Source organism: Arachis hypogaea, chromosome 7, assembly GCF_003086295.3.
Source record: "Arachis hypogaea cultivar Tifrunner chromosome 7, arahy.Tifrunner.gnm2.J5K5, whole genome shotgun sequence".
Classification (NCBI taxonomy): Eukaryota; Viridiplantae; Streptophyta; class Magnoliopsida; order Fabales; family Fabaceae; genus Arachis; species Arachis hypogaea.
The window spans coordinates 25,456,255-25,468,351 of record NC_092042.1 but is presented as its reverse complement, the minus strand read 5'-3'; the positions used below and the strand labels follow the sequence as shown (position 1 = coordinate 25,468,351).

The 12,097-nt window shown below is 34.7% G+C and overlaps 1 protein-coding gene and 1 long non-coding RNA gene across 2 annotated transcripts in view; one reads left to right on the top strand and one right to left on the bottom strand.

Annotated features, from left to right (window-relative positions):
* LOC140174215 (uncharacterized) overlaps positions 1-12,097 on the bottom strand; it is a 268,666-nt gene that overhangs the window by 27,454 nt on the left and 229,115 nt on the right. The window lies entirely within an intron of this gene.
* LOC112704043 (uncharacterized) lies at positions 2,952-4,682 on the top strand. The gene is made up of 2 exons (XM_025755625.3): positions 2,952-3,314; positions 4,383-4,682. The coding sequence occupies exons 1-2, from the start codon at positions 3,195-3,197 to the stop codon at positions 4,500-4,502; spliced, it is 240 nt and encodes a 79-aa protein (XP_025611410.1). The 5' UTR covers positions 2,952-3,194; the 3' UTR covers positions 4,503-4,682.

Here is a 12,097-nt window from a genome sequence, read left to right as displayed (position 1 = left end):
ATAGAGCAAATGTTTTTTTCACATTTTGTCCATTGTTATTGGCGAAAATGAGAAAAAAGAAAAGAGAAAAAAAATCATTGTCATTGACAATAATATGTGCAAACAAAGAATGAGAAATGACAATAATTTTTTCTCTCCTTTTTATTTTCGTTAGCCGTGATTAAAAAATATAAGAAAAAATTGTTCTGTTCTCACTAGCAGCAATAAGGGAAAAAAAATGCTAATTTCATTATTGGCATCAGCATAAATATTATAATTTTTGTTTTTGGTATTTTTGCCAACAAAAACAAACTAAATATACAAATGAATAAATTATTATATTCTAATTTAAATTTATAAATAAAAAATATTTTATTTAAATAAAAAATTCAAGGTTTGGAATAAAGTTAAAGTTATAAGATTGGGGACGATTAAAGTGTAAGATTGAAAAAAGAAAATATCAGCGGTTGATTGTAAAAAAATTAATAGTATAAGTATTTTTTAAATTTATTAAAAATAGGTAAAAACTATTTCAATTGCCTCCGATTTTTTAAGATGCACGCAAAAAATTCTCATTTTTTATGATGTTAATTAAATATTTAAATATATTTTTTCATAAAATATTTTAAAAATTAAATTTTGACACATTTTTTGTAAATATAATTAAAAATAATATTTTTATTTTTAAAGTTTAACGATTTTACGTCAAATAGATTTTGTTGGAACTTTTTGTCAATGGCCAAAGTTACTTTAAATGAAAAGAAATTTTTAAATATTAAATTTTGGTTTATTTTTTTATGTATTTTTAAATAATTATCAAAATATTTTTACAAAATTTTAGATTATACATATAAGAGTTTGCTTAAAGTAAAATTTAGGATTGTTTTTGTCAATTTTTCAAAAGTTAGGGGTGGTTTTGATAATCTACTCTATTGAAAATATTAGAACAAAATTAAAACAAATTGAATATTAGTAATATTTTAAATTTTTTTTAAAAATATTAGTGACAAAACTTAGACCTTACTATTTTATTTTTAAAAAATATTAAATCTTTAATTAAATCTAATTAAATCTTTTTTTTCTTTTTTTCATGTCTTTCTTTCTTTTGATTTTTAATTAAAATTTTTAATTATTAATTTTTAAATTATTAGACTAATTTAGTTAAACTTACTTAATTATTAAAATGATTTAATCTTGTAGTATGATAATTTATATTTTAATTTACAAGAAATTACTAAAATAGACAATAATAAAAGATTTTTTTTGGTGACTACAATAATAAAAGATTTAACATTGACAAAAAGAATACTAACCTATTAAAACGAAAAAAAACTTTAAAGATATTAAAAATTTAACAAAATAGTGTAATTGTGAACTCGTCTTGTTTCTTATAGCAGAAAATGTGATATGCTAAGACTTGTAGTGATCATGAAATGGCATCAGTTAGCAATGATGACTCATTTTTTAAAAGAAAAAGTATAGGTAAATAACTTCTAACAAAGCTTAGTTTTAGCAACGAAGGTCATGGTCTTTTAAATTTTTTATAAAAAAATAATAGCATTATTACAACAAAAACAAACAAATATAATTCAATTGATATACGTCTGATATTTTATATTAGATTTGTGGGATTAATTCTATTTTTTATATTTATTCAATTATTTTAATTTTAAACATTAACGTTTTGGATTTGATTTTAATAATCTTTTACAAAGTAAAAATTTTATTGGTTTATTCATGCAAATTAAAATTTCATCTCATTATTATTTATTATTCTCATTTTTAACAAAATTTTATAATTTGAGTATTAAAATTAGTTGTAGTAAAATTAATTATATTTTTTATTTATATAATTATTTTTTTACAATAATATCTTAAACTTAAATTTAGGGATGAAAATACCACCCAAATCCGCAGATACTCATCTTATTCCTACTCGCTCAGAGCGGGTTTTTAGCGGCGCGAATTTTTGGGAGGGGCGAGGTCGGGTTTAGGTAATACCTGCCCCGGTATATATATAATGTATATAATTTTAATACATAATATGTATAATATATATAAAATAATTAGTAAATGATTAATAATGTTGTATCATATTTAAATTTTTATTTTAATTTATGTTATGTATATGATAATGGTTATATAAATTTTAAAATTTAATTTAATTTATTAAATTTTAATAATTATAGGAATGAATAAAGGCGAGACGAATACCCACAAAAACGAATTAGAATTCAACGTTTATTTGATACAATTTTTTGTTTTCAATTAAATCCCTACATGATTATACCTGAAATAATATTTTATTTCGGTTAAACTTTTGGGTTATTACAAGAACCTAATTAAAAACTTTTTCCAACCATAAAAATCCAATTACGTATGCAACTTACAAATTTATAAGGTACAAGGATCTACTTATACTAAAGAAAAAAGAAAGGGGACTATTTGGATAAAGGGATTACAAATGTCTTTTATTTTAAAGATATTTATATGTATCATGATATTATTAGATATTTTTATTAAATTAATTAATAATTTATTTTTAATAAATTAAAATAAAATTAATTTATTATAATAACAATAATAAATTTAATTGTCTGTATTATAATTATTAAACTTTATTTGATTTGACTAATTTATACAATTTAAAACGAATCGTATTTAAATTTTTTGATAAAAAAATAAATGTATTTCTAATTTTTATTTTTAAAAAATCAAAAAAATTTATGATCTAATAGGTTATATAAATTAATCTATCGAATTTGATAATAATTGAATTTATTATTATTATTATTATTATAAAAAAATTAATTTTATTCTAATTTATTAAAAAATTTAAAAATAACTAATTCATTAATATATAGGAGGCGTCTTTATATGGGAGCCTCCTCCAAAAAGAAATTGGGTGAAAGTGGTCAATTCTCTCTCTCGACCGTACCAATAACAATGATGAATTAATGATCACCCCAAACACAAATCGGTACATAACATATATAGAAATACCCTCTTTTTTAGGCTAATAATTCTTCTAGCAATCCGAAATATGCTCCTACATTTTTTACCCTAATAATGCTTCTATAATACTCTATATAAGTCCATTATTCTGCAATAATTCTCTTCACCCTCAGCAATTTTTTGCAATAATATTTCTTCTCCTCTTCTTTCTTCAAAACATAAACACAACCTCCTATTTTCATTTTTAGCAATCTGCAATAATGGGAGGCTGTGCAAGCACACCCAAGACCCTTGAAGAGGAGCTCCCAGTTGAGGCTCCTGAACCAAAGAAAATTGAAGCCGAGGTTGAACCTGAGGCTGAGGTTACTGCTAGCTCCGAGGTTATTCATTTATTTTCTTTGCATGTTTCTATCTCATAAAGGCATGAGTGTTATTTATTATATAAAAAGGGGAGTTGTTTTGATTCAATACTTTTTTTTTTCTAAAATATACATTTAATATATTCATAAAATAATATTTTGATATTCTTGAAACGTAGACACACAACTTTTAGCAAGAGATCGATCAGAATAAATTACTTACTATCTTTAACTAATACTATTCCATGTTTGTCATTATTATATACTAAAATCTCTTTTAGTATATATATAAGGTTGCTTAGAGGGAATATTTGATTTGATTTCTCTAAGTGTATGGTTTATTAAAAATAAAAATACAATATATATGAGTATTAATTAGGAGTTCCATTTGTCATGTATGGTTCTAGTTATAAGAACTCAAATGTATATTTAATTTTTGGAAACTAGAACAAAAATTCAATATTTTTTATTTAGAATTAAGAGGATAATTCAAAACACTCAATCTCTAACAATATATATTATGCAATTTTTTCATATAAATTTAGTTACATTTTTTCCTAAAGCCTGCGTGTGGTAAATTTGAAAATATATTTGTTTGGTTATAATTTTCACATTTTTAAATAATGAAATATCTCTCTCCGGTCCCCTATAATAATAATAATAATAATAATAATAATAATAATAATAATAATAATAATAATATAAAAATACTTGTTTAATTTCTATAACATTTAACCTTGAAAAGAAGAAATAAAGAAACAATATGATCAATGATGTATAATATTTTTCTATAATGACGTTTAAACCATGACACCATGTTACTTGAAATTAAAAGAGAGGTTTTTTTTTATGTGCTAATACTGAAAAGACAAGTTTTTTTATATTTTAGAAAAGACAAAATCTTGTTAATGCAATGAATTTGTTGAATCTAATAATATACAAAGTTATCGTTGTTTTTTTTTTTCAGAATTTTTCTTTCAAAGAAGCCAAGCATTCATTCCTATTGTTTTTCTTTTTAAATTAAGTTTGCCTTTGCTTTTGTTATTTAATTCTAATTCTAATATGTTTGGTTGATGGGGTTTGGTGTAGGAGAAGAAGGAAGAAGGGGAAGCTGAGGGTGAGAAAAAAGAAGAACCAACAGAAGAGAAGAAAGTAGAAGAAGTATCTTCTGAGCCTGTTGATGCTATTGTCAAAGTTGAGAACAACTAAAGTCTCACCCCTCGTAACAGCTTGAGAGGAGAAAAATGATTAATTTATTCTCTTATTTACAAACATGTGATTTATGATAATGATCTAATATCAATCAACACTATAATGTAAGATTTGTCTAAATCATACAAAACTGTTGGGACTTTGTGCAATAATAAATAAAGAAAAATTCTTTTGTTATTGTGGTATATACAATTTGAAATATTGATAACCTATGATACACGCCAAAGGAGTAGCTAGGTACATACACATATTTGATAATAAAAAAAATTAATTAAAAATAATTATAATTTATTTTATTTAATATTTATTAATTGTTAGGACAAATGAAGATTAAATAAAGTAAATTTTGATATAGTACAGTACGATGGACAGTACTGTATATACATATAGAAGTGCATTACCAACTACATAAATTTGAACAATACGAGTATGTAAAAGTAAATAGTATTGCATATGTACGTGTAATAATATTGATGTGCACCCCATTATACTCGGAAACAAGAAATTAATTGTAAACCAACTTTAAAACTCGGAAAAGCAAAGATAACGGAGTTTATTAACTCACTCAGGCCGAACTTATGACCCAGATGGCCGAGCTACAAGCAGAAGTCAAAAGACTTGCCGAACTGTCAACCCAGAACAGCGCCAGTAAACGCGAAGAGGGTAATTCCAAAGGCCCAGCCCAAGGCAACACAGACCTATTGAGTGTCAACCCACCAAAGGAGAGGCTGACCTTAGACAACCCATTTTCCGAAGAAATCACGAATTACCAGATGCCAAAACATTTTACACTGCCTTCCTCGCTCGAGCCATATAAGGGGATTGGTGACCCCTGGCTCATATTAAGAAACTTCAGTCCATGATGTTTTTTAATGGCCCTAATAATGAACCTGTGCTTTGCAGAGCTTTCCCTACTTACCTTGATGGAGCTGCTTTATTTTGGTTTTCAAAATTACCTGTAGGGTCAATCTCTTCCTTTGAAGAGCTAACAAGGTCCTTCATCGATTACTTTGCGGCAGCACATATTTACGTATACGGATCATATTACCTCAGCACCATCCGCCAAGGTCCACAAGAAAGTTTGAAAGATTATATGACCAGATTTACAGAAGCAACAATGGAGATACCAGACCTGAAGCCTATTGTCCACTTACATGCCCTCAAAGCCGGCCTCCGACCCAGAAAGTTCAGAGAGACAATAGCGGTCACTAAGCCGAAGACGTTAAAAGAATTCTGGAAAAGAGCAGCCGGACAGATGGAGATTGAAGAGCTCCGTGAAGCCGACAGAATAGAAAGAAAACCCAGGAGGGAGGAAGTCAGAACGCCAAGGTCGGCGAACAACAAAGAAGCCGGAAAGCCATTCAAGCTCACCCCGAAATTCGACAACTACACCAGATTCAACACAAAGAGGGAAAAGATAATCAAAGAAATACTCAACGCTAAAATCATAAAACCACCAGCAAGAGCTGGGAGCTATCAAGATCAGCGATTTGTTGACAAAAGCAAGCACTGTGCGTTCCACCAGAAGTACGGGTACATAACCGACGAGTGCGTGATAGCTAAAGATCTCTTAGAAAGATTAGCTCGGCAAGGCCTCCTAGATAAATATATTGAAGGAAGAAAACACAAAGAGAGTGGTAGGGACAAAGAAGAACGCCAACAATCCTCGGGAAGCAAGGAAGACAATAAATGGTCAAACAACACCCCACCAAAAGGGATTATAAACTGCATATCCGGAGGATTCGCCGGGAGAGGCAAAACAACATCGGCAAGAAAGCGGAGCTACCGCGCAATGCTGGCAATTGAAGGAACAGCACCACAAAGCAACAAAGATATGCCCAACCTAGAAATCACTTTCAACCAGGCAAACATATGCTCGACCGCTCCACATTCTGACGATCCAGTGGTAATCTCCATCCAAACAGGCGAGCTATTGGTAAGAAAAGTCCTATTGGACCCATGTAGTAGTGCGGACATCCTCTTTTACTCTACTTTTCTAAAAATAAAATTATCTGAAAAACTCATGCAACCCTCATCTGGAGAACTAGTAGGATTCTCTGGAGAAAGGGTCCCGATCAAGAGCTACATATGGCTAAAGACAACAATGGGAGACGACTCATTGTCAAAAACCATTGATATACAATATCTAATAGTTGACTGCCCCAGTCCATACAATATTATTCTCAGAAGACCTGCTCTGAACACGTTCAGGGCAGTGGTATCCACTTTTCATCTATATGTTAAATTTCAGGTACAGGACGACAAGATAGCGACACTCCACTCAGACCGCCAACAAGCTCGGCGATGCTACAACGCGAGCCTAAAGAGGTCGGACACAGGACATAATTATGAACATGAAGTCAAAGCAATACACATCACAAAAGAGGTTTTGTCCCTAGCCGAGTTTGACCCCCGAGGAGACACCCAAGATAGGTCCCAACTAGCAGATGAGCTCCAAAAGGTTCCGCTGACATCAACACCGGACCAAGTCACATACATCGGCCAGGCACTCCAAGGACAAGAAAGGTCGGAACTCATAAAGTTATTACAAACCAACGCCGATCTGTTCGCCTAGACCCTGGCAGATATGCCAGGCATCGACCCAGATGTCATTTGTCACAAGCTCGCCATTGACCGAACAATCCGACCTATCGCTCAAAAGAAGAGGAACCTCAGAGCAGAAAAATCAAAGGCGGCTCTCGAGGAAACCAAAAAACTCCTCAGTGCCAACTTCATCAAAGAGATCCGCTTCACCACATGGCTATCAAACGTGGTAATGGTAAGGAAGAATTCAGGTAAATGGCACATGTGTGTCGACTTTACGGACCTGAACAAGGCATGCCCAAAGGATGCCTATCCTTTACCATGCATTGACAAGCTTGTAGATAATGCATCAGGTTTCGAAAGCTTAAGCTTCATGGATGCATACTCTGGTTACAACCAGATCCTCATGCATCCAGAAGACTAAAGCAAAACAGCTTTCATAACCGAACATGGAAATTTTTGTTACAAAGTAATGCCATTTGGTCTAACGAATGCAGGTGCAACATACCAACGTCTAATGGACAAGGTCTTCCGCAATCAGATAGGTCAGAATATGGAAATCTATGTCGACGATATGGTTGCCAAGACCACACCAGGACGATCTCATTGTGAAGACCTTAGAGAAGTATTCGAACAAGTCCGAGCATACAACATGAGACATAACCCCAAGAAATGCGCTTTTGAGGTACAAGGAGGCAAGCTCCTCGGGTTCATGCTGACCTTGCGAGGAATCGAAGCAAACCCCGATAAATGTGATGCGATTCTTAACATGGCGAGCCCTAAGACAATGAAAGAAGTCCAACAGTTAGTAGGGAGAATAGCCGCACTATCACGATTCTTGCCAGCGGTATCAAACCGATTATATCACTTCTTCCAGACAATAACAAAAAATAAAAAATTCGAATGGACAACAGAATGCGAGACGGCATTCGCCGAGCTCAAAGCCATTTTATCATCACCACCAGTACTACAAAGACCAGAAGTCGGTAAACCTTTATACTTATATTTATCTACTTCCAATTATTCTATAAGCTCGGCTCTCATTGTTGAAACAGGAAAAATACAAAAGCCAGTATATTTCGTCAGCAGAGTCATGCAACTAGCAGAACAGAGGTATCTGAGAATAGAACAACTAGCCTTAACACTGGTGACAACAGCCAGAAGACTCAGGCACTACTTTTAAAGCCACCCAATAATCGTAAGGACGAACCAACCATTAAGGCAAATACTGACAAAACTAGAACTGGCCGGACGACTGACCAAATGGTTTGTCAAGCTCTCTGAGTTCAATATTCAATTCCAGTCAAGGCCGGCCTTGAAAGCACAAATCCTCGCAGACTTCATTTCCGAGCTAATGCCGGACGAGCACCACTACAACAGGGCCTGGGAATTACATGTTGATGGAGCATTGAGCCGAGAAAGAAGTAGGGCAGGGATAATCCTGAAAGAAGGAGACAAGGTGATAGCCGAGCAATCCCTCGAATTCCACTTCTTGGCAAGCAACAATCAGGCCGAGTACGAGGCGCTCATAGCAGGACTCAAGCTCGCCCTCGACCTCCAAGTACATAACCTGACAGCATATTGTGATTCCCTCTTGGTGGTTCAACAAATCTGAGGAGAATTTCAGGTAAAAGATCCCTTGCTGGAGCGATATTAGCTCATAGAAAAGGATCTCAGTTCAAAATTCAATTCGTTCACCATATTACATGTGCATAGAGAGAAAAACGTTAGGGTAGACATATTATCTAAACTCACTGCCACAAGGGCAGACACACAAACATCGATATTATCACAACTCACACTTAAAAAACCTAGCATTGAACTATTATCTATAAGCATTAACCACCTCCACGATTTGAGAACACCTTTCCTTGAGTACATCAATGCAGGTATCATACCTAGAGATGAACCTAACCTACAACACTTTAGACGAAAGGCAAGTCTCTACACAAACATAGCTGGGGAACTGTATAAGCGCGGTGTCTCACAATCATTACTAAAATGCCTAAATAAAGATGGAGCAAAATTGGTAATGGACGAAGTTCATGAGGGCGTATGTGGAAACCACATTGGAGGACAAGCTCTCGTTGTGAAGATCGTCTGCACAGGATACTATTGGCCGACCATGAAAAGGGATTGCATAACAAAGGTCAAAACATGTGACAACTGTCAGAAACATGCCGCCACATCCACAAAGCCAGCCGAAGTACTGCACAGCCTGGAGGTAAGCTGGCCCTTCCACAGATGGAGGCTCGATATCCTCGACCCGTTTCCAATAGCACTAGGCCAGGTAAAATTTCTTTTGGTATCAATAGACTATTTCTCAAAATGGATAGAAGCACAACCACTAGCACAGATAACGACAGAAAAGGTACGATCTTTAATATGGGAAAACATCATATGCCGATTTGGAATCCCAAAGGAAATAATATCAGACAATGGTAGACAATTTACAGACAATAAGCTCACATCATTTCTTAAAAATTTTAATATACAGCATCATTTTAGCTCGGTCGAACACCCACAAACCAATGGACAGGCCGAAGCTGCTAACCGAGTTATATTGCAGGCATTAAAGAAAAAAGCTCAATAATGCTAAAGGGGAATGGGTGGAGCTAATCCCAGAAATATTATGGGGCTACAACACAACAATACAGACCACCACGGGCGAAACACCCTTTAAATTAGTCTATGGATCAGAAGCGTTAATCCCCGTTGAGGTCGGCCTACCTACGCTGCGAACCGAGCTATATGATGAAGAAAATAATATAAACATAAGACAGGCCGAGCTTGACCTTACGGAGGAAGATAAGGACATCGCGGCAATAAAACAAAGAGCTAAACAGCAACTGGCAGAGAGAAAACACAATAGGAAGGTCGTCCCGAGAACATTCATGAAGGACGACCTAGTCCTCAGACAAACAGAGGAAGCAAGACGACCTACCTCGCACGACAAGCTCGCCGCAAACTGGGAAGGACCATTCTGAGTAGCAAAAGTGCTCGGAATGGGGGCTTATCAACTCCAAACACTACAAGGAAATCCGGTTTCAGGGAATTCGAATATTTCTTCATTGAAATTGTATAAATCATAACTTGTACAAATCCGCGGATGAAGGTACTCTTTTTTTCCCTTAGAGCTTTTTTTCCAACAAGAAGGGTTTTGCCTAAGGAGGGTTTTAATGAGGCCGAATGCCCAATATATTCAAACAAATGTGATTGGTTCTTTCAAACAAATCCGAATTCTAATAACAAAATGCAAACACCGTAAAGCGTACGTTACCAAATCACAAGATATATTATCATCAAGTTGGCCCAAACTTGGCCAAAACAAACATTATCCGAATCCAAAGCAACAACAAAACGAACATAAACACAGTCAAACTGACCAAACCTTGGTCAAACAAAAGTAAATGGTTATCAATACATAAGAATATCCAAAACAAACAAAGCAAACAAATCAAGAAGAAGGAGCATTCTCATCGTGCTCTTCAACAGAACCATCCACAACCAATTTCCCATCAATCACAATCTTAGTCATGTCCAAACGATCACAATCAAAATCAGGGGCCAATAAGGAGATCTGGCCAACAGCACAATCAAAGCTAGAGGAGAACATCTCCATTCCCACCTCCTCCAACTCATGAACCCTCGCAGTTAACTTCCCCTTAGAAACATCACTCTCTTTGATATCAGCTTGCAGCAACCAAACTCGATCCTTCAAATGATCGACCTCCTCCTCGGATTCCTTTGCCCTTGCTACAGCACTAACCACTGCATCATCTTTTTCCTTCGATGACTTCTCCAGTTCAGCAATCCTTGCCTTGTATGACTTCTCCAGGTCAGAGACCTTATTCATAGCCCCTTGCTGCTCAGCACCTATAAGCTCTGTAGTTCGGCCAACACACATTAGACGAGAAGTAACAATCTACAAAAAATACACCACATAAGGGCAAAGAACCAAAAAGAAAAAATAAAAGAGCTAAAAAGAAGATAAAAACAACTTGAACAAACTTCCCCAAAGCCTCCATACCAACCCGACGAGTCATCAGCATGTCCCCAGGATACTGGGATGCCTTATCAGAAAGCTTGGCAAAATTAAACTGATCACTTCACAATGAATGAGAGCTAGTCCCTGGAATAAACCCATCCAGCTTTTTTTGTCGATCAAAGGCAAGCCTACCACCACCAACAACCTCTTGATCGCCCTCTGATATAACCTCTAGAGACCTGTCAGTATCATCCCTCCTCTTCTTATATGAAGATGTCGGCTGAGCAGCCTTCTCGCCACCATCTTTCCGAGCTCCCGAACCACCGGCGTCTTTATCCTTTTTCTTTTTCAAAAAGGATTGGAACTGAGAAGGATCCAAGAGGGGAACTCGGCCACCTGCAGAACAAACCATTAGAAGATATAACAACATCAACACAAACAATAACTAAACAAAACATTATCTATATACACTTTCAAGCCCTTGCTATCACCAGAATCATACAACGGCAAAAGTTCAGGAATCGATAAACACTCCCTGTCAGCAAAACTTTCAACAAGAAAATCTAAGAATGAATCCTCCTCTTCACTCCACTCATTAGCCTCAAGGATTTGGCTCGGCTCAGAACACCAAAAAACGGGAAACCTTTCGAAAAGCTCATCATCTAAATAAAATGGATACTCAGCCTCAACCGATTGAACTTTAATAAAAAGAGACTTGAAGTTTTTAAAAGAAGATTTATAAAGAAGAAAGAGGGAACGACCAGGGAAACTGCTAAGACAAACCCACAAACTCTTCTGAATCCCTTTCACCTGAAACAGTGAAAGGAACAATGACAACGAGCAGGGAAACGAAAGGAAATCCATCAGACATTGAAAGGCACGAAGAAACGCCCAAGAATTTGGGTGTATCTGCGAGGGCACACAGTTAGGTTGAGTAAGAACGTCACATTCGAAAGAGGAAAAGGGAAACCTCACACTAAGTTCAGTGATACAGGGAGTGTACATGTAGAAATACCCCTAATCACCTCTCCTCTCACACACCCTATCACTACTGGAACAA

Coding starts and splice junctions, on each gene's coding strand:
- LOC112704043 (XM_025755625.3), top strand. CDS start 3,195: ATGGGAGGCTGTGCAAGCACACCCAAGACCCTTGAAGAGGAGCTCCCA. Junction 3,315..4,382: donor AGGTTACTGCTAGCTCCGAG/GTTATTCATTTA, acceptor GGTTTGGTGTAG/GAGAAGAAGGAAGAAGGGGA.